This window comes from Desmodus rotundus, chromosome 12 (assembly GCF_022682495.2).
Source record: "Desmodus rotundus isolate HL8 chromosome 12, HLdesRot8A.1, whole genome shotgun sequence".
NCBI lineage: Eukaryota > Metazoa > Chordata > Mammalia > Chiroptera > Phyllostomidae > Desmodus > Desmodus rotundus.
This window is the reverse complement of record NC_071398.1, coordinates 49,713,538-49,740,100: the sequence shown is the minus strand read 5'-3', so window position 1 is coordinate 49,740,100 and position 26,563 is coordinate 49,713,538. Positions and strand designations below refer to the sequence as shown.

The following is a 26,563-nucleotide window of genomic DNA, read 5'->3' as shown; positions in this document are numbered from 1 at the left end:
CCAGATGTGCCTGAGGGTGATCTGCATGGGACAAGTTTGCTCTACGTTAGAGATGCCCCAGGCTCCCCACGCAGATGGTGCCACTGACACCAGAGGTGACATGATAGTGGCATGTCTGTGGGGAGTTCAGGACCACCCACTCTGTCCCTGTAACTGGGGTCAGGAGCCACCCTGCCTGACCTGTCCCTGCACAGAGCTGCGGAGCACAGACCAGCAAGGTGGGGGCTCCCTCGAGTCCACTCTCAGGGCAGAAGCAGGAGGGGTCAGCCTAGGAAGGACTTGGAGCTGAGGGTGGGCAGGGCCCTGCTGAGCCTGCCTGGTCCTGAGCTGCCCCTCCTGCCTGGGCTGGGCAGGTGGGAGGAGGGGAAGTGATGTGGGTGGTTCCGGTGGAGCCAGACTCAGGAGGGTCCCTGCAGGTCCCTGTGCCCTGGAGTCCCCTTTAGTGAGAGAAAGTGTTCCTGTCCCTTGGGAACTAGACTCAGCCTCGTATGGCCATGGGTTTAGGGTTGGGTGTGAGGACAGCGGTGTGAATTGACAAGCAGTATTCAGTTATGATGTAAAAATCCCGGATCCTGAAATAAGAGCCAATGAGAGACACACACGCAGCACAGACAGAAGGACACAGAGAATTGTCTGCCCTTCAGTGACCCCCACACACTTGTCCTGAAACAAATCCCCCTGCAGGAGGTGCCGGCCTCTCAGGAATTTCTGCTGGGACATCGTCACCCTCCCGTGTGGTTACTGTGTGAGACTGTCGCTCACATTTCTGTCTCTCATTGAACGGGGAAGCCCCTCTGACCTCTCTTAACCCGAGGCAGCAGGGAAGGAAAAGGAATTTGGAGGGAGATGAAGTCACATTATTTTCCAAGCCCGCCAGAATGGGTGCGTGTTGTGAAAATAACTAAAATAGGACTTTTTAAAAATACAGTTATGAATAAGCCAATACCTTCTGCAGTAACTCAACCGTGAGCTTCACCTTTGGAAAAACGGTGGACCAAATGAATGCACCTTGGGCGTGCGGTGGTCTGTCTGCGTATTTGTGACCGTAAACCCATGTTGTGAATTTATAACCCCCAGCCCTGCCCAGTAGCTCAGGTGGATGTCAGTTGGATCCCGGATGTATGAATAAGTTCAACAACCAATAGATGTCTGTCTGTCTGTCTCTCTCTTCCCATCTGTGTCCCCTTCCCTCCCTCTCTCTCTGTCAAATCAATTAATAAATTGCTTTTAAAAATATAAATGATAACCCCCACACATGTTATAAGAGGTGGGGCCCTGGCAGGTGCTCAGACCTTGAGGGCAGAGCGTTTGTGAGTGGAATGCATTTCTTACTGAAGAGGCTCCAGAGAGAGGTCTTGTCCCTTCCGCTCGGTGAAGCTACAGTAAAAAGGCACAGCCCAGGGCACAGGAGGGCCCCCACCTGTACGAGGCCCTGCAGGAGCCCTGATCCGGGACTCACAGCCTGCGGAACCGTGAACCACACACGGCTTTGCCTCCAAGTCACCTGGTCGGTGGTATTTTGGCACATCAACCTGAAGGAACCAAGACAGGCCAATACTGAAACGGACTTGAAGGTCACAACCAGGGCACCCTCAGAGGTCGCTGTGGGGTGGGGGGGGGGGGGGGAGGGGGAAGGGCTGAGCAGGTCCACACTAAAGAAAAGTCCTTCAGCATCTGCCGGCTCTGACGCTGCCCCTCCACCCAGGGCCCGCCTCCTGCATCTGCTGTCCTGGGCACAGGACGGCCTCTGTAGCGGGGCTTTTTTGTTCTCCCAAAGAGGGGAACACCGTTAGGTTCCTGGCTATAAATTTTATAACCTCCCGTCACCTTCCTGACAGAGGTAATTAAAAGGATCATAAGGAAGATGTACAGGCCTGGCCCGGTGGCGCACTTGGTTGGAGCGGGTCCTGTACACCACAAGCTTGCAGGCTCCATCCCCGCCAGGGGGCGGACGAGAGGCAACCGATCCCTGTTTCTCTCCTTCCCTCCACCTCCTTTCCTCTCCAAAATCATTAAAAACATATCCTCAGGTGAGGATTAAAAAATAAAATTAAAATTAAAAGAGAAAAAAGAGAGAAAGCAAACATACAGGGATCGATGGGTCTTTATTCTGGAAGGTTTCTTTCTACCTCAGCGCGGGCCCCATCCAGGGGGTCGCGTTAGACGCGCAGCTCTGCGCTGGAATCAGAGTCGGAGGGAGGCGCCGCCGCAGCGCGGGGTCCTCTTCTCCGCGTCCCGGCCCCTCTGGGTGCGGCCCCCTGGAGCTGCCGTCCAGGCTCCTGCTAAGGGGTCGACACGTCCTAACGTCAGGATTCCTGGTGGGCATCTCCCCCCGTGCCCCCCTAAAAAAAAAAAAAACAGGAGAGAGAGAGAAAGAGAAAGGGAAGGGAAAGAAAGCTTTGATGTCAATATTTTTCTGCAACAAGTAAAATATTTTGCATCCTCTGAAATACCTAGTTCAGGTCTATGTACGGACAGAATGTGATCATTTGTACGATAATTTTGAGAACAAGCAGCAGTCGGGGTCTCTTTTTTCACACGGAGCCCATACTAAAGGGAAGAAAAGTCCTTAATCAAATGGCCAAATAGCTTAATGTAGAGAGGACGCCTGCTGTGACCAAGAGCTACTTCCAATGACAACCGTTCGTCCTGTCTGCGAAATCTGATCTAATCGGGGACCCCGGAAGTTCCCCCAGGAAAACCCCACGTGTGGATTTGAACACGTGAAGGTGAAGGAGACGCGTGGGCCCCTGCGGTGGACGTGATGGGTGGGGACAGAGCTGACGGACTATTTCTCTTTCCACAGTGGACGTGACTTTGGATGTGGACACGGCCCACAACCACCTGTTCATCTCCAAGGACCTGAGGCGAGTCCGCTGTGCGTATCTGGAACAGAAGCGCAGAGTCTGTCCTGAGAGGTTCAGCTGCTCCCTCTGCGTGCTGGGCACCCCGCGGCTCACGTCTGGCCGGCATTACTGGGAGGTGGACGTGGGCACCAGCGCAGAATGGAACCTGGGCGTCTGCAAGGAGTCTGTTTCTCAGCAGGAGAAGGTCGTCCTCTCTTCAGAACTTGGCTTCTGGACCCTGAGCTGCAGGCAGAAGGACACCTTCCTGGCCAGCACCGAGCAGATGACAGAGCTCATGGTCAGTCCCCGCTTACACCGCGTGGGCGTTTTCCTGGATGTGGAAATGGGGACCATTTCCTTTTATCACGTGGGCGATGGCTCCCACATATTTACGTTCCCTCCTATTTCTGCGGCAGAGCCCCTGCGTCCGTTTTTCGCTCCTGGAAGTCCGGTGATGGACGGCGGGAGCTTCCTGATGCTCTGTCCCGGATTGAGGCCCAGCGTGTCCAGTGCAGCTGGGCAAGGCCCCGGGGCTCTGAGCACAGAGCACGAACAGACGCGCCCGGCGTGTGCACAGCCACCTCGACCAGTTCCTATGCTAGTTCCCCAGCGCCCTGAAAAGCACGGGACAGTTCCTGAATCCCAAACAAACATTTCGGGGAAGTTACACTTCCCATATTAAGTATTGTTATGGTTGTTTTCTTTGGGGCTTGCTTGTATAATTGTCCAATAAATATGTTCTGAGTGTTCACATTAATTACCAAATGTTTTCCGTTTTATTTTCTAGATTAACTGCGTGTATCAGGGAGGCTGTAGACAAAATAAAAATGTGGGTGTGAGCCAGCGGACTGATTGATTTTCTCTGTGATCGGAAACCAGACCTATATAAACAGTTCAAACAAATGTGCCCTGGCCGGTGGCTCAGTTGGTTGGAATGTCTGCCCATGCACCACAGTGTTGCAGGTTTGATTCCCGGTCAGAGCACCTGCCTAGGACACATATGGGGGGAACCTACTGACGTTTCTCTCTCTCTCTCAACAACAACAGAAGATGTGTGTGCCATTTTTCTCAGCAACCGAAAAATGCATTTGTTTCCAGTGCACATAGAATGTTCCGAGACCCTGGAGGAAGGCAGGAGGACTTCAGGAGTAGCTGGATAAGGAGGTTCATGCACTCAAAAATAATCATTACATTCATTTATAATGTTCACGGTTAGCGAGGCTTCATTAGCTTTTGGCTTCGAGTGAGAACTGAAACGGTCCCGGAGAACTTCCTCGGGTGCCAAAGGGGCGACTCGGCCACAGTCCTCCCCTGGGCCTTTGCCCCCGTGGTTCCTTCCCCTTCCTCACAGCAGGGTTCCCTCACACAAACACACAGCTGTGTCTCTTAGCTCACGCCACACAGGTTCTCCTTGGAGTGAAAGTTGCAGATTCTTGAGGGGGAGGGATGCGTGGGACTGCAGGTGCAGTGGACAGGCTGATGTGCCCGTGGTGGACTGAGGATGGGACATCAGCATCGTGGTGTAGTGAGGACACCTCTTAAAGAGACAAGTCAGACACTGTGCCGCTCCCCGAAGGAGCGTGTCTGTGAGACCCACGTATCAGAACAGACAGGGGAGGGCGCCCAGGGGAAGACGCAATGGTCCCCAGCCCAATCTGGCTGTAACACCCCCAGCAGCCAGCAGAGGGCGCGAGGGTAGAAGTGACTTTCAGGGCACAGAGTGGCTATAAAACCTTGGACAGACTCCAGGATGCCCCAGTAGCACAGCAGGGCTGGGAGCCATGGGTACAGGAGGCACAGAGAGCCGCCCAACTGAACTAACAGACGGGAACCCGGGGAAAGTAAACACTGATGACACAAAGCGACGAGAAACCAAAGGTAAAAATCATTGGAAAGAGTCCTTGTAGGTCAATAGTCACCTGAATGGACATGGACCCAACTCACCAGCCAAAAGCTGGCGCACAGAGAAGCTGAGTGGGTTAAAAACAAGGCCCAACTATATGCTGCCTGTAGGAGCCCCGTCTCAGATCCAAGGACACAGAGACGCTCACAGTGAAGGGGGAGATGAAACACCCAATGTTAAAGTGGGCAGCCCTGGCCCAGAGGCTCAGTGGGTTGCAGCATCTTCCAGCACACCACAAGGCTGAGGGTTCGATTCCTCCTGAGGGCTTGGACCAGAGGCAAGGGATTGGTGTTTCCCTCTCACATCAGTGTTTCTCTCTCTCTCTCTCTCTCTCACCTCCCCCTTCTTCTCTGTCTGAAATCTACAAACATATCCTCAGGTGAGGATTGAAAAACAATGGGCAGAGAACGGAAACAGACACTTCTCCAAAGAGGACTTACAGAAGGCCAATAGCCATGACACAACGCTCAATGTCATTAATCACCAGAGACATGCAAATTAAAACCACGATGAGGTATCACTTCATGCTTGTGGGGAAGGCGACCTTCAAGAAAGCAGCACACTAGTGCTGGCCAGGACGTGGAGAGAAGGAACCCTCGTGCCCTGTGGGTGGGAACGCAGACTGGTGCAGCCCCCGTGGAAAACAGTGTGGAGTTTGCTCAAAATATTAAAAACAGAACTGCCTTTTGACCCAGTGATCCCACTTTTGGGTATTTACCTGGAGAAGTCCTAGCACTAATTTGAAGTAGTATGTGCCCCTGTGTCCATTGAAGCGTTATGTACAACAGCCAAGCTCTGGAAGCAGCCCGAGTGCCCATTAACAAAGCAAACAAACAAAGCAAATAGAAAGAAACTCCCAGACACAGAAAACAGAAGGTGGTCACCAGAAGGGGAGGGGTGGTGGGACAAGAGAGGAAAGGGCGTCACTTATGTGGTGACAGAAGGAGACTAGACTGTGGGTGGGGAGCATTTTTATTTCCCAGTGAGGGGCCACAGCTGGATACTGCATAGAAGCCCTAGATGTCCCACCTGCCTGTCCCGGCTTGAACAACCCCTGAACATAAAGTGACTCGTCCGTGTGTCCAGTGTGCTGACTCGCGGCAGAAGGAGCGGCGGGCACAGTGGACTGTGCCCCTTGCTCCCCATGGTCTCTCAGAAGGACGACTCCAGTGTGCTGGCTGGCGGACCTGGTTTCTAAGATCTAATTATCAATGGACCTTTCTTACTGTCCATTGAATATCACAGTGATCAATTTTAATGTTATCCTCTGTATTTCCACATCTTTGGTTTGTCCTAACCCCAGTGTGTACAACCAGGAAGGCTTCCCTCCAGAGTCATCATCCAGAGCACGGGGACAGGCTGGTCCCGTGAGAGACTCCAGCACAGGGCTCGATGGGTGATGGAGAGGCAATGACTGTGTCCCTTAGGGTCACATGGACAGAGGGAGACCCCAGGCCCTGAGCAGGGAGACATGGCTCCAGTTGCGGGTATTTTCCAGAATGAATACACTGAGGCTGTGAGCAGCAAGTGCTGTGGGACTTGAACGCATAGGAGGACCAGCCTCGGGTCACATGAGATGACCAGTGTGAGGGACTCGGGGACAGAGTTCTGAGAAGGAGCTGAAAGAAATGGCCCAGTGGGAAATGCTGTGACTGGAGCTCCTGGCTGACGATGTGACTCTAAACTGAGATCCTCCATAGGGAACAGGGGACACTTTCTCTGCCTCCTGCCCAATGCTCCTGAGGGTGTCTCAGTGATGACCATCTCTGTCCCCACTATCCAGATGTGCCTCAGGCTGCCATCTAGTGGTCATGTCCTGTGTCACATTCATTGTCCTCGGGGTCTGGCCCAGCGTCTCCACGGTGCTTCACCTGCACAGACACCACCAGAGGCTGCAGCACAGTCACACCCCCGCAGCCGCCACCAATGCCCTCCAGAGACCAGAGCCACCCACACCGTGCTGATGCTGGCGGTCACCTGTGTCACCTCCCACATGCTGATTTCCATTTCTGCTTTTTTCATCGTTGTGTGACGGGACCCTCAACTTTGGTGGGTGCAGACCTCTCCTAGTTGGGTTCTTGTTTTCCTGCTCTTCGCCCCTTACTGTGGACGTTCAGGGGTCCTAGAGCTCCCGGGGTCGTGAACTGTTGGAAGTGACTCTTGACAATCTAGTCTGTGGATGTCAGTGTTTATAATATTTTTAATTACACTCTTTATTGATCCTTCACTGAATGCCAATGTTGCGCATAAAATCCACTACAACTTTATTTTTAAATTAAAATAGAATTGACCCACAACCCCGTGTAAGTGTAAGGTGCCCGGCGTGTTTATTTGATGCACTTCCACTCATTCACGTGCCGCCTAACGGCGGGGACCCACCCTGAGAAATGTGTGGCTGTGCGACGCTGTGCTTGTGCGAACAGCACAGAGGCATCGCGCCTGGATGGTCTCCCCACTGCTCCCCCAGACTGCAGGGCTCAGCCCATTGCCTCTGGGCTGCGAGCCTGCGCTCACGTTCCTGCACAAACCAAGTTGGGTTTAAATCAGCACAAGAGAAAATGACAACATCAAGAGACCCAGTAAGCACGCACGTGAGGCTGCTGCGGCCACAAGAAGACACACTGTTCTACAGTGAGCCTTAACAGAACTGTCACCCAAGGCTATGTTAGTTTATTTGAGAGACAGAGAGAGTGTGTGTGGGAGAGAGAGAGAGTCTGTTTGCCTCCCCTAGCACTCTGACCGGGGATCAAACCCTCCACATTTTGGTACTCCTGATGACCCCCTACCCAACTGAACCACCTCGACCAGGTAGGCGTAAATTCTTTCCTGGGGTGTCTGATTAGAATTTTGATAATTTTTATTGACTTATTGTTTTCTTATTCTTGAGTTTGAGGGTTCTTATGTATATTCTAAAAGAATTGAACTGCAAACATTTTCTCCCGGTCTGTGGCCTCAGCTCTTTTTACAGACATGACACCAACATTAATGCCCAGATAGATTTTCCTGGGGGAGGAAATCAGAAGTGACTCGCTGTGATGGTTTCTAGGTATAGGACTCAGGTGACTGAGGGAGCAGGGGGACAATGGGACTCATTTATTTTCTGTATTCTTCATTGTTTTTTGAATTTTCCTGTATGTGCATGAATGTTTTCAAAGAACAAGTTACAGTAAAAACCTTCACTTATAAAACTCCTGACAGACCATCCTCACTTCGTGTGCGCGAGGACGTGATTTCAGATCCACACCCCGGTCCTCTTCTCCAGGACCAACCGTTTGCCTTAGAAACCCCATTCCTGAAAGACTTGGCTGGACTCTATGGACAAATCCTCCCACTGAAAATAGCTAAAACTGCCGTGTGTAATACAAAAACTGACTTCTTAAAAGTTGGAGCTGTCTTAATCCAGAGAGTTGATGAGATCCTGGATCTCTGCCACAAGTGTCAGCTGGGGCAACACTGTGCGGGTCCCTGACACGGACGTTTGCATGTTCGGAGGGTCTTCCTGGAGGACATGTGTGTGTGCCGGCTCCGCCTGTTCCTGAAGAAGTGGAAGGAGACGCTACTCTGAGCAGGTACCAGGGCGCGGGCCTCCTGGAGGAGGGGATCTGTGGGCTGGGGCGGCTTCCTACAAGGAGAGGAAGAAAATGGGGCCGTATCAGAATCCCCCTCCTGCTCAGGACAGGGAAGAGTCCCCCAGGTTTCCTTATTCTGCGACTCACCCGCGGGTCCAGCCTTCTCTGAAGGACAATAAGGGACCCAGCCTCTCCCTGAAACACCCCACAGCGGCTCCCTCACACCTTGCAGCACCTGGTGCACAGGACGCTCTCCCTGGTTCTCAGGCTGAGACCGTCTCTGGAGGCCTGACTCCGGGTTTGCTGAGTCATCAGCCTCCACCTGAGGCTGTGTCTCCCCTTAGACACCTGGACACTCCTACCCTAGGCTCTCACCTGATCTGGAACTTTCCATGATATAGGAGATTATCCCAAGTGCCTCTGTCCAGTCCGGTGTCTGGTGGTGCTCTCCCTCCCCCCACCCCGCTGTCCTGTCCCCTCTCAGGGTGGTCACATGAGCGCTGCTGGACTGTCCCATGACCATGCAAAGTTCCCAAATTTTCTCACCCTCCCCTCAGACCCTCCAAAGACACACGTGACCCACCACCCCATCTCTGACCACGAGGTCACCCTGAGGTGCTGGGCCCTGTGCTTCTACCCTTCGGACATCACCCTGACCTGGCAGCATGATGGGGAGGACCTGACCCAGGACATGGACCTGGTGGAGACCAGGCCTGTAGGGGACGGGACCTTCCAGAAGTGGGTGGCCATGGACGTGCCCCCTGGGGAGGAGCAGAGATACACGTGCCAAGTGCAGCACCAGGCGCTGCCCAAGCCCCTGACCCTGAGATGGGGTGAGGAGGGGGCGTGGGCTCAGAGCCTCTCCTCAGGGCGTCCCTGAGCAGGGTCAGGACTCAGGCCTGAGGTTGGCCTCTCACCTTCCCCTCGCAGACCCCCCTCCTCAGACCACCATAACCATCCTGGGCATTACTGCTGCCACCCTGGGCCTCCTTGGAGCTGTGGGCGCTGGAGCTGTGCTGTGGAGGAGGAGGCGCTCAGGTGGGCAAGGGGTGGGGCTGAGGTTTCTGTCCCCTGGACGCCAAGCCCAGGTGGAAGTGTGCTCTGCCTCCTTAATGGGCATCGTGTCCCCTCATGGGTGCTTGTCCATCTGGGGCCTATTTCCTACCACGGAACCTTTAGTGAGGCCCAAGGGAAAGTGAAGGACACATTTACCACCTGATGATTCTGGTGATGGGGACTGATTCCCAGCTGTCACAGGTCAGAGAGGAAGGTCCTTCCTGAGGACAGATGTCCAGACAGGCAGTTGGTCCAGTCCCCACACATGTACTGTCACTGTATTTCCTGATCCTACCCTGGGTTTTCAGTCACAGTTCTGGAACGTTCCTCGTACCTCAGGAATGTAGGGCTCCATTAGGGTTACAGGACTCTGCTTCCCCCTGACTTCTCACAGAACATTTCCTTCCCACAGGCAGAGGCAGGGAGAGGTACTCTCAGGCTGCCTGTAAGTCTGGGTGCTGGGGAGGTGATGTCTGAGACCCTTGGGAGAGTGTGGGATGGAGTCTGTGAGGGGGGCTCCCCCACCCCGTAACTTTGCTGTTGTGTCTTCCCCAGGCAATGACGGTGCCAAGGGCTCTGATGTGTTTCTCACAGCTCCTAAGGGTGAGACCCTGAGGGCAGGAAGTTGGGGCATTGGGAGCGAGGGGCACATCTGGGTTTTGGGGATTCTGGGAAGGGGATATTCTGAGCATGTGGTGGGACTGTTGGGGAATATGACACTTCTGAGACTGACCTTAATTTCTTCATGACAACTTTCTTTCCAGGGTGACAGAGCTGCCTTGTGGGGGACCTGGTACTAAAACAGTCCTTGCAGCCTCCCTTTGGGACTTTAAGGATCCCTGCCTGCTGTTTCTGCACCCGGCATCGGAACAGGTCTGTGTTCTTATCAGTTTCAGTCAGGAGCTGGTCACCACACTACCTTCCCCCCAGGGACCTTCGTCCTCACCCCTGGGGACCATTCTGTCCCCCGTAGGGGGGTGAGATGGGGTGAGGCCATCCCCATCCTGGTCATTCCTCAGCTGGGTCATCTTTCTTGCTATTTTTTGTCCTTGACAATTGAGGTGAACTTTGTCCCACCAGGACCTGGGGTCCCAGGGACTTGAGCGTCACCCGGGCCTTGTGGTGGCTCCAGCACTGTGCTCCCCTTGGGACTTTAAGGATCCCTGCTTGCTGTTTCTGCAACAGCATCAGAACATGTCTGCATTGTTATCAGCTTCATTGCAGGAGCTGGTCACGAGGCCACCCTCCCCACAGGGACCTGAGTCCTCTCACCTGAGCACTGTCCTGTCCTAGCAGAGTTGGTGTGAGTCCATCCCCATCCTGGTCATTCCTCGGCTTTCTTGCTCCTTTGTCCTTGCCACTTCAGGACAAGCTTGTCCCACCAGGACCTGGGGTCCCAGGGACTTGAGCGTCACCCGGGCCTTGTGGTGGTTCCAGCACTGTGCTCAATGAGGGCTTCCTGTGGCCGCGTCAGCCTGGGCTCGGGCCTGGGCCTGGTGTCAGCCCCCATCTTTTGGATATTTGTTGTTTCTTTGTTTTTGTAGATATTGTACCTATTTTTGCTTTCTTAATTAAGTTATTGGGGTGATTTTTTTTAATAAATGCATTTTGGTGGCTTTGGTTACTGGGATCATATAGGATTCAGTTGTATATTTCTATGATATTGTACAATGATGGGTCACTCAACCAGTGGTTTTTGAGTCCTGGGTAAATGACGCTCCATTTTTACATCTGGAATCCAGACATTTCTTGGAGATATTTTGGTTTCGTGTGTAGACCAACAACACAGTAAAGCAAGTATCACAATAAAGTGAGTCACACAAACATTTTGTTTTCCCTGAGCATATAATGTTAAGCTCATGGTAACTTTAGTCTATAAGTGTTAAAAAGTATTATGTCTAAAACATAACGTACAGCCCTGGCTGGTGTAGCTCAGTGGATTGAACACGGGCCCTCAGACCAGAGGGTCGGCCGTTCGATTCCCAGTCAGGGCACATGCCCAGGTTGCAGGCCAGGTCCCCAGTTGGGGACATGCTAGAGGCAACCACACATTGATGTTTCTCTCCCTCTCTTTCTCCCTTTCTTCCCCTCTCTCTAAAAATAAATAAACACTTTTTTTAAAAAAAGTAATGTACATACCTTTATTAAAATATACTTATCTGATGTCTGTTCCAAGAGACCAAATCTCCTGGTTGTAAGCCGTGATCTTTGAAATCAGTGTCTCCCTGGAGTGCAGTGTGAAATGAATCAGTAACTAATTTATGCTTGGTTTTATTAATATTTTATTTATTTTATTTTTAGAGAGAGGGGAAGAGAGGGAGAAAGAGAGGAGAGAAACAATGATGTGTGGTTGCCTCTTGCACACTCCCCACGGGAGACCTGGCCAGCAACCTGGGCATGGGCCCTGAGTGGGACTCAAACCAGCAACCCTGTGGTTTGCAGGTTGGTGCGCAATCCACTGAGCCACAGCAGCTGGGGTCAATTTCTGTATCTTTAAGCTGGTTAATCATCCCCCAACAGTAATGTAGAAGGTCTCCTTCCAGCAAAATTGGTCCATAGGCCCCTTCATCCAGATGCACAGGGTGGCCAGAGACTAATCCCGAAGGAGAAGGTTCGTGTTTACCACAGGGCGTGGCTCTCGGGTTGAGCTGCAGTGTAGGGAGAGCTTCTGTCCAGGGCAGAGTAAAGGCTTCTGAAGTTCTGCCCAGTGGAATTTTGATGTCCCATTGATGAGTCCCCCAGTCCAGAGGGTGGGGTGAGGGGCACAGGAAAGTGCTGCAGAGGAGGCCAAAGGTTACGGACGGATTTTCTGAACTACCCAGTGAAATGAGTCCCTCAGGTACGATGTAACTCAGAGGGAATTCCCCGGTGAGGAGTTACTCTTTCTAACAAGAACTGCCCGTTGTGAAGGCTGTTGCTCTCCTGAAAGGCAATGCCTCAACCCAGCGAGGAAACATACAAGTCATCACTCATGTATATTTGCGTCCCTGACACGGTGGCATTTGCATGAAATCCAATTACCATACATCACGTGGACCCACAGGGAGCGGGAAGTGTCCTTGGGGTCCATGGCATGGGTTCCCTGGGCTGCACTTGGGACAGATAGGACACTGGCTGTACTCCTCATGAGCCACAGCAGGGAAGGTCTCCAGTCACATTCTTCACTCCATGAAATCACCTTTCCAGGACCCCACTGTGGTGGCTCATGGACAGGTTCAAGTGCAGGGAGTTGGGCCCCTACAAGTAAGATAGGTTCTGACTGGGTCCAAGCCACTTCTGACTCTCTGGGTCAAAGGCTCCCCCTTGTTGTTGCCATATGCTCTTTTCTCCCTCTATAGCTGTCTGTTGAAACTGTAAAAGATAATTTTTTATTGATTGAATAGAATTCAGGGTACATTTGTGGGCCTGGATTTGTCTGTGCAATGCCACCTGCCTAGCTGCAGCATCGGCAGTATGAGCTTCCTTTCACTTCCACGGTGGCAGCTTTAGCATGCCCTGGAAGTTTGAAAATTGCCCATTGTGATGGGTTCTGTGCAGCATCTAATAATTCTGCAACCATTTTTGCATTGCTTTATGGGCCGCCCTGAGGAAGCGAGGAGGCTTCCGCACTTCCTCGTCATCCCACAGTCACGGCCACACCAAGTGCACACGACTCTCAGTGTAAACATTGGCTCCTGGGTCTTCGTCCGGGTGACGAACCTGAGTTAGAGCAGTCAGTTCAGCTTGCTGGGCGGATTTCATTTCCAGTCGATGAGAGCTCTGGATGATGTCCACCATGGAAGGTACTGCATCCCTCTCAGTAATGTCCCCGTTCATCCTTCAGATAAGATCCCTCTGTAATCACATTAAAGCAGCGCATCAATACGAGTTTCCTGTAAATCAGTCCTAGGAGCCAGTACGTGGTCAGTAACCAAAACACAACTGTCTTCATGCTGTAAGGGGGGTAACAGTTGCAGGGTTAAGGTGACCACACCGAGTTAAAGTAGTAGCAGGTGCAGAGAGCAGGAGTACTTTATCAGAAGCCTATCGTCCCTCAGACAAGTGTGGAATGTGATGAGAAGTCAGTACACACTCGAAGGAATGAGGCACACAAATAAAGGAGCGGCCCGCACTATCTGTACTGCCTGTTTATAGCGAAGAGGTAGCGGGCCTGGCCCTCCGCCAGGAAGGGGCTGAGAGTTCTGTGTGAAGGAGGAGGAGCCAAGGCAAAGCCGCCAGTTCCCCAGAACAGGATGCTCGAGAGCTTCACCGGTTCTCACTCTCATTGGGTGTCGGAGCAGCAGCCCGCGGCCGCGCTGGCCAGGGGACGCGTGCTCACCAGAATCTGGAACTCATTCTCCTCCGACGCTCCAGTGTGGCTCTTGGGGTCCCGAACCCTCCTGCTGCTCTCCGGGACCCTGGCCCTGACCCAGACCTGGGCGGGTGAGTGCGGGGTCGGGAGGGAACGGCCTCTGCGGGGCGGGCGCGAGGGGTCCAGCGGGGACGCGTCACCCCGGGAAGACCAGTCTCCAGCGCCCCGGCACAGACCCCGGACTCCCGCCTCGGCCCGCCCCTCCACCGACCCTACGGCTTCCCCATCCCCTCTTCTAACCACGGCCCTCCTTTCTATCCCCCCGGCGCCCAGCCCCCGTGGGCCCGACTGCGAAGCCAGGACGCGCGTCCTCCCGGCTCCCAGGCCCCCACACCCCACCACCGTGTTCGAAACGGACAGCGGGAAATACCGGTACATCGTGGTCGCCTACGTGGACGACACGGAGATCTGGAGTTATGACAGCAACACAAGCAGCCCGAGGCTGCAGCCGCGCTTTCTGAGGAAGGAGCTGCTGCGGGGGGAGCGGGAGCATGCAAAATTTTGGAAGATTCAAGAGCGGGAAATAAAGCACAACGAACAGATGAGCAGAGCGAACCTGAACAGGCTGAGCGCGCACTACAATCAGAGCGACCGCGGTGAGCCACGCGTGCCCGGGGCTCGGGGACGACCCCCATCCCCAGGGACCGGCCGGGGTCGCCCCTAGTATCCGGGTGCCAGCCCCACCCGGAGGCCTTAGCCCGGTGGGGGCGGGGCGGGGCTGGGGGCGGGGCTGCCGGCGGGGCTGCCTGCGGGGCGGGGCTGACCGTGGGGCGGGGCTGACCGTGGGGCGGGGCTGACTGCGGGGCTGGGCCAGGGCCCCACACTTGGCAGGAAATGACCGCCTGCGTCGTGGGATCGGATGGGACGTTCCTCAGCGGGTTTAGTCAGTTCGCCTACGACGGCACCGACTGCGTCGCCCTGAACCTGGACCTGCGCAACTGGACCTTTGCCGCAGGGATCTGCTGGAGAAACGACGTGTGGGTCCCTGATGCGGACGTCAGGAGGGCCTTCCTGGAGCACGGATGCGTGCACCAGCTCCACCTGCTCCTGGAGAAGGGGAAGGAGACGCTGCTCCGAGCAAGTAGCAGGGCGCGGGCCTCCCCGAGGAGGGGGATCTGTGCGCTGGGGCGGCTTCCTACCAGGAGAGGAGGGAAATGGGGCCGCGTCAGAATGTGCCTCCTGCTGGCAGAGAAAAGAGTCCTCAGGTGTCCTTATTCTGTGACTCCCCGCGGGCCCAGCCTTCTCTAAAGGACAATAAGGGACCCAGCCTCTCCCTGAAACACCCCACAGCGGCTCCCTCACACCCTGCAGCACATGGTGCACCAAGACGCTCTCCCTGGTTCTCAGGCTGAGACCGTCTCTGGAGACCTGACTCCGGGTTTGCCGAGTCATCAGCCTCCACCTGAGGCTGTGTCTCCCCTTAGACACCTGGACACTCCTACCCTAGGTTCTCACCCTGATTCTGGAACTTTCCATGATATAGGAGATTATCCCAGGTGCCTCTGTCCAGGCTGGTGTCTGGGTGGTGCTCTCCCCTCCCCCACCCTGCTGTCCTGTCCCCTCTCAGGGTGGTCACATGAGCGCTGCTGGACTGTCCCATGACCATGCAAAGTTCCCAAATTTTCTCACCCTCCCCTCAGACCCTCCAAAGACACACGTGACCCACCACCCCTTCTCTGACCACGAGGTCACCCTGAGGTGCTGGGCCCTGTGCTTCTACCCTTCGGACATCACCCTGACCTGGCAGCGTGATGGGGAGGACCTGACCCAGGACATGGACCTGGTGGAGACCAGGCCTGTGGGGGATGGAACCTTCCAGAAGTGGGCGGCCGTGGCTGTGCCCCCTGGGGAGGAGCAGAGATACACGTGCCAAGTGCAGCACCAGGGGCTGCCTGAGCCTCTGACCCTGAGATGGGGTGAGGAGGGGGCGTGGGCTCAGAGCCTCTCCTCAGGGCGTCCCTGAGCAGGGTCAGGACTCAGGCCTGAGGTTGGCCTCTCACCTTCCCCTCCCAGACCCCCGTCCTCAGACCACCATGACCACCGTGGGCATCGCTGCTGCTGCCCTGGGCCTCCTTGTAGCTGCAGCTGCTGCAGCTGTGCTGTGGAGGAGGAGGCGCTCAGGTGGGCAAGGGGTGGGGCTGAGGTTCCTGTCCCCTGGGGGCCAAGCCCAGGTGGAAGTGTGCTCTGCCTCCTTAATGGGCATCGTGTCCCCTCTTGGGTGCTTGTCCATCTGGGGCCTATTTCCTACCACGGACCCTTTAGTGAGGCCCGTGGGAAAGTGAGGGACACATTTATCACCTGATGATTCTAGTGATGGGGACTGATTCCCAGCTGTCACAGGTCAGAGGGGAAGGTCCTTCCTGAGGACAGACATCCAGACAGGCAGTTGGTCCAGTCCCTGCACATGTACTGTCCCCATGTATTTCCTGATCCTACCCTGGGTGTTCAGGCACAGTTCTGGAACCTTCCCTGTGCTTCAGGAGTATGGGGCTCCTTTAGGGTCACAGGACCCAGCCTTCCCCCTGACTTCTCACAGAACGTTTCCTTCCCACAGACAGGGACAAGAAGAGCTACTCTCGGGCTGCCTGTAAGTCTGGGTGTTGGGGAGGTGACATGTGGGACCCTTGGGAGAGTGTGGGTTGGAGTCTGTGAGGGGGGCTCCCCCACCCCGTAACCCTGCTGTTGTGTCTTCCCCAGGCAGCAACAGTGCCCAGGGCTCTGATATGTCTCTCACGGTTCCTAAGGGTGAGACCCTGAAGGCAGGAAATGGGGGGATTGGGACTGAGGGACACAGCTGTGTTTTGGGAATTCTCAGAGTGGGACATTCTGAGCATGTGGTGGCTGTGGGGGAATGTGACACTTCTGAGACTGACCTGAATTTGTTCATGACAACTTTCTTTCCAGGGTGATAGACCTGCCTTGTCCGGGTTTGGTGCTCAACAGTCATTGCAGCCTCCCCTTGGGACTTTAAGGATCCCTGCCTGCTGTTTCTGCAACAGCATCAGAACATGTCTGCATTGTTATCAGCTTCATTGCAGGAGCTGGTCACGAGGCCACCCTCCCCACAGGGACCTGAGTCCTCTCACCTGAGGACTGTCCTGTCCTAGCAGAGTTGGTGTGAGTCCATCCCCATCCTGGTCATTCCTCGGCTAGGTCATCTTTCTTGCTCCTTTGTCCTTGCCACTTCAGGACAAGCTTGTCCCACCAGGACCTGGGATCCCAGCGACTTGAGCGTCACCCGGGCCTTGTGGTGGCTCCAGCACTGTGCTCAGTGAGGGCTTCCTGTGGCCGCGTCAGCCTGGGTTTGGGCCTGGGTCTGGCCTCAGCCCCTATCTTTTCGGTTATTTATTGATTGTTTGTTTTTATAGATATTATACCTGCTTTTGTTTTCTTAATTAACTTATTGGGGTGTTTTCTTACTAAATGTATTGGGATCATATGGGATTTAGTTGTATATTTCTATGATATTGTACAATGATGAGTCACTCAACCAGTGGCTTTTGAGTCCTGGCTAAATGACGCTCCATTTTTATATCTGGAATCCAGACGTGCCTTGGAGATACTTGGTTTCGTGTGTAGACCAACTCAGTAAAGCAAGAATCACAACAAAGTGACTCACACAAACGTTGGTGTTTCCCTGAGCATATAATGTTAAGCTTGTGGTAACTTTAGTCAATAAGTGTTAAAAAGTATCATGTCTGAAAGTTAATGTACAGCCCTGAGTAGTGTGGCTCAGTGGATTGAGTGAAGGCCTGCAAACCAGAGGGTCACTGGTTCCAGGGTCAGGGCACACGCCTGGGTTGTAGGCCTGGACCCCAGTGGGGGGCGCAGGAGAGGCAACCACACATTGATGTTTGTCTCTCTCTTGCTCCCTCTCTTCCCTTCTTTCTAAAAATAAATAAATAATTTTTAAAAAAGGAATGTACATATCTTTATTAAAATATACTTTGTTGTTAATAAAAATGCTACCTATCATCTGAGCCTTTAATTAGTTGTAATCCTTTTGCTGGTGGGAAATCTTACCTTCGATTTTAAAGCAAACACAGCCTGGCCGGGGGGGCTCGGTTGGAGTGTCGCCCCATACACGGAAAGGTTACGGGTTCGATCTCCGTTAGGGGCACACACCCGGCTAGGGTTAAATTTCTGGTCAGGGCGGGTACAGGAGGCAACCAACCAATGTTTCTCTCTCTCTCACTCTCTGCGTTCCCTTCTCTGTAAAGTCAGTAATGACACTCCTCGGGTGAGGATTCAAATTAAAAACACAGCCTGTGTGAAGTGTAGCAGCACGCTGTACACCTGTTCCTCAGCGAACCGAGCACGCGCCGAGTGGCCGGCCTACGGAGCAGGTGCTGTACGGCAAAGGAACCAACCGTGCACTGCGACCGACCGCAGTCAGTGAGGAAAGAGTTCCCGTGAGAAGGTGGGAGGTGCTGTGCAGAAGGGGACGGACTGGGGTGTGTTGGGAGAGGGGAGAGGCCTGCTAGCATTCGGGTGGTCAGCGTGGGCTTCACAAGAAGGTGGCCTTGGAGGAAAGATGAGAAGGACACGGGTGATTACCCAGGAGCATGACTGGGGCAGGCTCCTTCCAGGCAGGGAAACTGCAGAAGGGGAACCTGTCTCTAGTTTTGGAACAGCCAGGAGGCCAGTGTGGCTGCAGCAGAGTCCTTGGGAGAGATCAGATTCCAGCCACAGTGTCCAGGCCTGGGGGACATTGGAAGGGTTTTGACAGCAAAGACATGTACAGTATGACTTTCCTTTTATTTTATTTTATTCAATTACAGAAATATTTATTTTAAAATTAGCACTATATATTTTTTCCCAAATTGATTTAGATGAAAATCTTCAAGGCGTGGTAGGTGTTATTCTATCTACACCTTCACTCCATTGTTAAGCTGTTCTAAGCCACTTTATGCTCATACACTTACAATGAGTTATAGAGACAACCTGGAGGGACAGACTATGTGCCACCGGACGAGGGGACCTCACGGCTCCCCAGTGATGTTCCCTGTGGACCAGCTGTGCTCTGTGTGCAATTAAGGTTTCTTCCCACACAACTGAATGTGACCTTTTGGAGCCTCTGGCCATGGCTGGTTTAGTCTCCTGGTTCTAACCCAGTGTTGCTTTGATGCCTAGGAGTCACCCCAAGTCTCCAGGCCCCCCTCTTGGAGACTTCAGGGTGTCCCTGTGAGCATCAGAGAGCTGACCAATCCGAAGGTGAGGACACCTGCTTAAAGCAGGCGCTGTTCCAGCATCCACTGTCCTTAATGCACTGCAGACCCTGTTCTCATTCTGCAGATGCTGAGTCCTGGAAGGTCATGGCCAAGGAGCCAAATTCCTGAGTGGCTTCCTCTGAGAGTTCCTCCCCAAGAGAGAGCCCTCGGGCCACAGGGTCAGTCTGGCTGCTGGGCTGAGAACAGAATCAGGAGACAAGGGACCAGCGAGGCAGGAGGGAAAGGGGTGGGAAAGCTCCCAGGGTTCCAGGCTGCAGGTGCTGGGTGTTCTGAGGGGGCTGTGAGCGGTGGAAACAGTGGGAAGGGACTGGACACTGAGTGCATTTGGAGGACAGATTTCACAGCATTTCCTAAGGATTCAATCTGGGGTGTGGGAAAGGAGTGAAGGAGGACACTCCACATTTGTACTGTACCCGCAGAAAGATGGGGTTATATCAGCAGAGATGGGGAAGACCCTGGCAGGAGCATGTGTGGGGGAGGGGTGGGCATTGAAGCATTCAGCTGAGGAGAAGGTCAAGGTGAGGTGTCTGTTACACCAGTGAGCTGTCAGGGTGGACAGGTGAGCGTGGGGACCATGAGGAGAAACGTCTGGGCTGGAGACACAGATGTGGGGGTGACGCTACGACAATGACATTTGAGTCTGTGCGTGTGGATGAGGCCACCAGGGAGCCAGGGCTGTGGAAGAGGAAGGAACAAGGACTGGACACCACATCCACCTGTCCCCACAGTGGGGACATTCATCCTGGTCACTCAGTCAGGTTGGTGACAGCCAGGTCTCCCCGTCACACAGTCACCATTTGGTGTTTGTCATTCATAGTCATTTCTGGGGAGAGATTCTGAGGTTGTCCTGCTGTGCTCTTCACCACTTCTACACTCACCCTCCTGAGTCCCTCCTACAACTTCCACCCAAGTCAGCGAAAATGTGATGTCGTCCCGCATCAGCCCCGGACACTGATTAGTAGGGGGTAGAGAACAGCACAGGGAATATAGTCAATAATATTGTAATTACATATGGTGTCAGATGGGTCCTAGATTTGTTGGGGAGATTATTTAATAAGATATATATATATATGTATATATATATATACATATATATGTTTAATCACTCTTTTTTACAGCTAAAATTAATACAATATTATATATTAAGTATAATTGAAAACTTAAAAGAATTAACTCATGGGCACAGACAACAGTGTGGATATTGTGTGAGGGACGGGTAGGTGGACGTGCGAGAGGGTATGGGGGGATAAAAGGTGATGAAAAAAAAGCAAAAAAATAAAATAATTGTTTTAAGTTAAAAAAAAAAGTGCTATGTTGACCAGTGTGAGTTACCTGGGAACAGAGTCTGGACGAGGGAAGGAGCTGAAGGAACGAGCCCAGTGAGAAGCACAGTGACAGGAGCTCCTGGCCCAGATGTCCCTGCACCCCAATGACATGTGCCTCTGAGCTCAGCTCCTCCCCAGGAACAGGGGACACCTTCTCTGCCTCATGCTCACTGCTCCTGAGGGCATCTCAGTAATGGCCATCGCTGTCCCCTGTCGCCAGACGTGCCTGAGGGTGATCTGCATGGGACAAGTTTGCTCTATGTTAGAGATGCTCCGGCTCCCCACACAGATGGTGTCCCTGACAGAAGAGGTGACATGATAGTGGCATGTCTGTGGGGAGGTCCAGACCACCCACTCTGTCCCTGTAACTGGGGTCAGGAGCCTCCCTGCCTGAGGAATCCCTGCACAGAGCTGTGGAGCACAGACCAGCCAGGTGGGGGCTCCCTCGAGTCCACTCTCAGGGCAGAACCAGGAGGGGTCAGCCCAGGAGGGACGGGGACCTGCAGGCGGGCAGCGCCTGGGCGGGACCCTGCTGAGCCTGCCTGGTCCTGAGTCACCCCTCCTGCCTGGGCTGGGCAGGTGGGAGGAGGGGAAGTGCTGGGGATGGTTCAGGTGGAGCCAGACTCAGGAGGATCCCTGCAGGTCCCTGTGCCCTGGAGTCCCCTTCAGTGAGAGTAAGGTCCCTTTTAACCTGGGTGCAGCCTGTATGGCAGGAGCCACGGAGCTCCTCCCCCCTGTACAAAATTCTGATTTTCTGAGACCTCGCGGGTTTAGGGTTGGGTGAGAGGACAGGTGTGTGAACTGATAGGCAGTATTCGGTTATGATGTAAAAATCCTGGATCGTGAAATGAGACCCAATGACAGACACACACGCAGCACGGACAGAAGGACACATTGACGTGTCTGCCCTTCAGTTGCCTTTACTTTCTTTGCTGCAAACTCCTGTTTGCATTTGATTGGGCTTTAATGTGCACAGGTGAACAAACCCCTTTAGCTTAGTAAGAATTTGTCATTTATAACTTTTAAGATTTTATAATTTTAACAGTGAATATACATTCATCATCTGAATTGTACATTTTCTATATACACAAAATCAATAAAAAGTGCTTTGTTGACATGTATAGAAGGGAAGGCAGACGGGGAGGAAAGTCAAGAGCTCAGCCCAGGGCTGACAGTGTGGGGCTCCGTGTCTGGGCTCTGGGCAATGACCTTGCACGCCTCCCCCCACTGCTCACTCAGGGCGCGGCCCTCTGTGGAGGCCAAGCTGGGTCTCTCCCTTCTTTTGGGGTGTGGTCATTGGTATCTCATCAACTCTTTGTTGCTTTTGAGAAGTGACGTTTGTATTACACATGGCATTCTTAGCCTTTTTCAGTGGGAGGATTTGCCCACACCATCTAGCCCCCTGTGGGGAACTGTTCCAAGCGTGGGAAATGTGGCTCAGCCCCACTCGGAAAAGCCAGTGGGGAGCAAGGTTGGCGGCAGGACCCACGTCCATGGATAGGTTCTCCCGTGGGAAATCAGGCCTGCATTGTACCTTGACTGCTATGAGACTTGCTCTTGCTAAAACTCCCTCACCCTGAGTTGAGGCAGCAAATGTTTACTGAGTATCTTTAACTTCCTAAAGTCTGTGCTAAACCACCCAAGTATGGAGTGTGAGCAGTTTCCCCCTTGAGCTATAACATTCTTGTCTTTGAAGTAATTAGCAGTATTCTGTCCTTTGTCCTCCTTAAAAGGTAATCACCTGTGGTGAACCTGTGCAGAGTAAAGGAGGACCATCCTCCATGTAATGTGCCCAGAAAAGCAATAAAAGCCTGTCCAGGCAGGGGTCAGCTCGCTCTTGGGCTCTCTCTAGCCCTCTCGCCCTCTCTCACTTAGAGAGTGGCCATGCCATCCCTTTTCCTCCACAGGATTTCTGTAGTCCGTGTGTATTTGTATATTGCAGCCACAACATCAGATCCTGCGGGCCGGGATCTGCATCAGCCCCCCTTGTTAGGAATGGAATTTAAGGCAAACCGTTGGTCCCAGAGAACAGGGTCAGAATCTGAATCCTAAATCGTGATCTGAGGATGATCTGTGAGGAGGTTTATAAGTGTAGGGGTTTTATGTAACTTGTTCTTTGAAAACTTTATTCATGCACGTACAGAGGACTCAAAAGACTCTCAAGAATACACAAAATTAAATGAGTCACATTGTCCCCCTGCTCCCTCAGTCCCCAAAGTCCTCTCCCAGGAAACCATCACAGTGAGTCACTTCTGATTTCTCCTCCCAGGAAAATCTACCTGGGCATTAATGTTGCTCTTATGGCTGTAAAAAGAGCTGAGGCCACAGACTGGGAGAAAATGTTTGCAAATCCCTTGTTTTAGATTTACATAGAATCCTCAACTCAATAATAAGAAAACAACAACTCAATAAAAAGTGATCAATATTCTAGACAAGCACTTCCCCAAAGAATTTATGTCAGCCCTGGTGGGTGGCTCAGGGGTTGGAGTGCTGTCCCATGCACAGCAGAAGGCTGTGGGTTTGATCCCCGGTCAGGGCACGTAGGTAGGTTTAGTGTACAATCCCTGGTCCGGGAGCCCGTGGGAGGCAACCAGTCAGTGTTTCTCCCTCACATCAGTGTGTCTCTCTCAGCCCAGTTTTCTGACCCACTGGACTGCTCATGACTCAATTGTCCCAACTCACTTGGTAGTCCAAGGCTTAATAGAAACTCTCTCCCACCTCCCCCAACAGACATCCGATGCCAGCTCTAATGGCCAGTGGTCAGACTGACCTTCCTGTACCTGGGACCAGCCTGGCTCTTTACCTAACCCATCATCCCGGCTCACATCCTGGAACCCTGAGGCAACAGCCGAGAACAAGAGACTAACCCCTTGCCTATCCCCCTACAAACCCCCATGCTTTAAAAAAAAAGAAAAGAAAAGAAAAACCCACTCTTGCCTTCCCCAGGGCTGCAGTCTGTCCCGACGCAGCCCGCCCGTAAGCCCAGCATCAAATAAAGGCACTTGGATCAGATCACCTGGCTCCTCCCATGTCTACCTCTTGTGTATTTCTACAGTCTCTGTGTAGATCCCAGGGTGTCACTGCCTGAGACGCCCGGAGCATTCCTGTGTTCACAGTTACCATCATTCTAGGGGTTGGAGCATTTAGAGACATTCCACCCTTTTGCTTCCATAAAACCACAACACAACAAACATCTATATATATATGGACATGTGTCATTATCTTCTTAGGACAAATTCCTAAAGGAGGAATTTCTGTGTCAAAATGTAAGCACATTTGGGGACTTCTGGCCAAGACGGAGGAGCAGGTAGACACACTGTGCCTCCTTGCACAACCAAAAGAAGGACAACAACAAGTTTAAAAACAAAAAAATAGCCAGAACTGCCAGAAAATTGAACTGTATGGAAGTCTCACAGCCAAGAGTTAAAGAAGAAGCATTCATCCAGCTGGTAGGAGGGGCAGAGATCGGAAGCTGGGGTAGAGAGGATGTGCAGCAAGGTGGTGGCTGGCAGAGCAGGCGGCCCCACATTTGCCTGCAGATAAACTGGGAGGAACAACTGGGGAGCGAGACAGACCACACAACCCAGGGTCCCAGCACAGGGAAATAAAGCCTCAAGCCTCTGACTGAAAACACCTGTGGGGGTTGAGGCGGCAGCGGGAGAAACTTCCAGCCTCACAAGAGAGTTCATTGGAGAGACCCACAGGGTCCCAGAACGTACACAAACCCACCCACTCGGGAATCAGCACCAGAAGGGCCGAACTTGCTTGTGGGAAGCAGCAGAGGTGACTGAAAGCCGGCAGAGAGTGGAGCAAGCAGCCCTATTCCCTCTCAGACCCTCCCCCCGTACAGCATCACAATGCAGCAAGGTGGCTTGCCCCACCCTGGCGAGTACCTAAGGCTCTGCCCCTTACTACATAACAGGTGCACTGAGACAAAAAAAATATGGCCCAAATGAAAGAACAGGTCAAAACTCCAGAGAAAATACAACTAAGAGATGAAGACATAGGCAACCTATCAGGTGCACAGTTCAAAATACTGGTAATCAGGATGCTCACAGAATTGGTTGAGTGTGGTCGCAAAATAGAGAAAAAAGTAAAGGTTATGAAAAGTGAAATAAAGGAAAATGTAGCGCGAGCCAACGGTGACGGGAAGGAAACTGGGACTCAAATCAAGGGTTTGGACCAGAAGGAAGAAATAAACATTCAACCAGAACAAAATGAAGAAACAAGAATTCAAAAAATAAGAAGAAGCTTAGGAACCTTCAGGACAACTTCAAACGTTCCAACATCTGAATCATAGGGGTGCCAGAAGGGGAAGAGGAAAAGCAAGAAATGGAAAACTTATTTGAAAAAATAATGAAGGGAAAATTCCCCAATCTGACAAAGGAAATAGACTTCCAGGAATTCCAGGAAGCTCAGAGAGTTGCAAAGAAGTTGGACCCAAGGAGGAACACACCAAGGCACATCATCATTACATTAGGCAAGATTAAAAATAAGGAGAGTATCTTAAAAACAGCAAGAGAAAAGGAGACAGTTACCTACAAAGGAGTTCCCATAAGACTGTCAGCTGATTTCTCAAAAGAAACCCTGCAGGCAAGAAGAGGCTGGAAAGAAGTATTCGAAGTCTTTTTTTTTTTTTACTTTTTTTAAAATATATTTATTGATTATGCTATTACAGTTGTCCCATTCCCCCTCCCACTCCACTCCATCCTGCCCACCCTCTCCCTCCCACATTCCCCCCCCTATAGTTCATGTCCATGGGTCATACTTATAAGTTCTTTGGCTTCTACATTTCCTACACTATTTTTACCCTCCCCCTGTCTATTTTCCACCTATCATCTATGCTACTTATTCTCTGTACCTTTCCCCCCCTCTCCCCCTCCCACTCCCCTATTGACAACCCTCCCTGTGATCTCCATCTCTATGGTTCTGTTCCTGTTCTAGTTGTTTGCCTAGTTTGCTTTTGTTTTTATTTTAGGTGTGGTCGTTAATAACTGTGAGTTTGCTGTCATTTTTACTGTTCCTATTTTTGATCTTCTTTTTCTTAGTTAACTCCCTTTAACATTTCATATAATAAGGGCTTGGTGATGATGAACTTCTTTAACTTGACCTTATCTGAGAAGCACTTTATCTTCCCTTCCATTCTAAGTGATAGCTTTGCTGGATACAGTAATCTTGGATGTAGGCCCTTGAGATTAATCTTGGGTAATGTAATGATGATGTGCCTTGGTGTGTTCCTCCTTGGGTCCAGCTTCTTTGGGGCTCTCTGAGCTTCCCGGACTTCCCGGAAGTCTATTTCCTTTGCCAGATTAGGGAAGTTCTCCTTCATTATTTGTTCAAATAAGTTTTCAATTTTTTGTTCTTCCTCTTCTCCTTCTGGCACCCCTATAATTCGGATGTTGGAACGTTTCAAGATGTCCTGGGGGTTCCTAAGCCTCTCCTCCTTTTTCCGAGTTCTTGTTTCTTCATTCTTTTCTGGTTGGATGTTTCTTTCTTCCTTCTGGTCCACACCATTGATTTGAGTCCCAGTTTCCTTCGCATCACTATTGGTTCCCTGTACATTTTCCTTTGTTTCTCTTAGCATAGGCTTCATTTTTTCATCTGGTTTTCGAACAGATTCAACCAATTCTGTGAGCATCTTGATAACCAGTGTTTTGAACTGTGCATCCGATAGGCTGGCTATCTCTTCCTCGCTTAGTTGTATTTTTTCTGGAGCTTTGAAGTGTTCTGTCATTTGGGCCTTTTTTTTTTTTTTTTTGGTCTTGGCGCATCTGTTACTTGAAGGGGCGGAGCCTTAGGTGTTCACCGGGGCGGGGTAACATTGGTTGCTGTGCTGTGACGCTGTACGTGGGGGAGGGGTTGAGAGGGAGCAATGGCACCCGCTTCACTCTCCTCCAGATTTCAATCTTTCACTCCGATACCCACAATCAAACTGGGCCCCTCTGGTGCTGGTCCCCGAGTGGGTGGGCCTGTGCACACTCTAAGCCCCTGTGGGTCTCTCCAACGACCTCTCCCGTGAGGCTGGGAGTCTCTCCTGCTGCCGCCCCAACCCCCACGGGCGCTTTCAATCAGAGGTTTGAGGCTTTATTTCCCCGAGCTGGAGCCCTGGGTTGCGTGGTCTGCTTCGCTCCCCGCCGTTCGTCCAGTTTATCTGTGCACGAATGTGGGGCCGCAGGGTCTGCTAGTGCTCGGACTGCCTGCCCCGTTCGTCCCACACTCTGCCAGTCTCGGTCCCGCCACAGCCATGATAGTCCTCTCCACCCCGGTGCCCGTCTCCGCCCC

General features: G+C 52.4%; 3 protein-coding genes across 8 annotated transcripts; all 3 read left to right on the top strand.

Moving 5' to 3' along the window:
- Positions 1–878: 878 nt before the first annotated feature.
- On the top strand, positions 879–6,713 carry LOC128779752 (ret finger protein-like 4A). The gene is made up of 3 exons (XM_053915876.1): positions 879–882; positions 2,807–3,365; positions 6,533–6,713. The coding sequence occupies exons 1-3, from the start codon at positions 879–881 to the stop codon at positions 6,711–6,713; spliced, it is 744 nt and encodes a 247-aa protein (XP_053771851.1).
- A 926-nt stretch (positions 6,714–7,639) lies between these two features.
- On the top strand, positions 7,640–11,148 carry LOC128779592 (BOLA class I histocompatibility antigen, alpha chain BL3-7-like). 4 transcript variants are annotated; one of them, XR_008425640.2, is made up of 7 exons: positions 7,640–8,318; positions 8,983–9,151; positions 9,249–9,356; positions 9,787–9,819; positions 9,930–9,977; positions 10,139–10,247; positions 10,588–11,131. XR_008425640.2 is itself a non-coding variant. In XM_053914518.2 (6 exons), exons 2-6 carry the CDS (start codon positions 9,010–9,012, stop codon positions 10,141–10,143), a joined length of 336 nt encoding a protein of 111 aa, XP_053770493.1. In that variant the 5' UTR covers positions 7,640–8,318; positions 8,876–9,009; the 3' UTR covers positions 10,144–11,119. The 4 variants fall into 4 exon arrangements, 1 of the variants encoding a protein (XP_053770493.1); XR_008425639.2 differs by having other exon boundaries at positions 8,876–9,151; positions 10,588–11,117; XR_008425641.2 differs by lacking the exon at positions 9,787–9,819 and having other exon boundaries at positions 8,876–9,151; positions 10,588–11,148.
- Positions 11,149–13,109: 1,961 nt separating this feature from the next.
- On the top strand, positions 13,110–17,642 carry LOC112313872 (putative HLA class I histocompatibility antigen, alpha chain H). 3 transcript variants are annotated; one of them, XM_071220045.1, is made up of 9 exons: positions 13,110–13,156; positions 13,728–13,796; positions 13,999–14,321; positions 14,540–14,806; positions 15,366–15,641; positions 15,739–15,846; positions 16,280–16,312; positions 16,423–16,470; positions 16,630–17,642. In XM_071220045.1, the coding sequence occupies exons 1-9, from the start codon at positions 13,125–13,127 to the stop codon at positions 16,632–16,634; spliced, it is 1,161 nt and encodes a 386-aa protein (XP_071076146.1). In that variant the 5' UTR covers positions 13,110–13,124; the 3' UTR covers positions 16,635–17,642. The 3 variants fall into 3 exon arrangements, with proteins under 3 accessions (XP_071076146.1, XP_071076147.1, XP_045059298.2); XM_071220046.1 differs by lacking the exon at positions 16,423–16,470; XM_045203363.3 differs by having other exon boundaries at positions 16,423–17,642.
- The last annotated feature ends 8,921 nt before the right edge of the window (positions 17,643–26,563 follow it).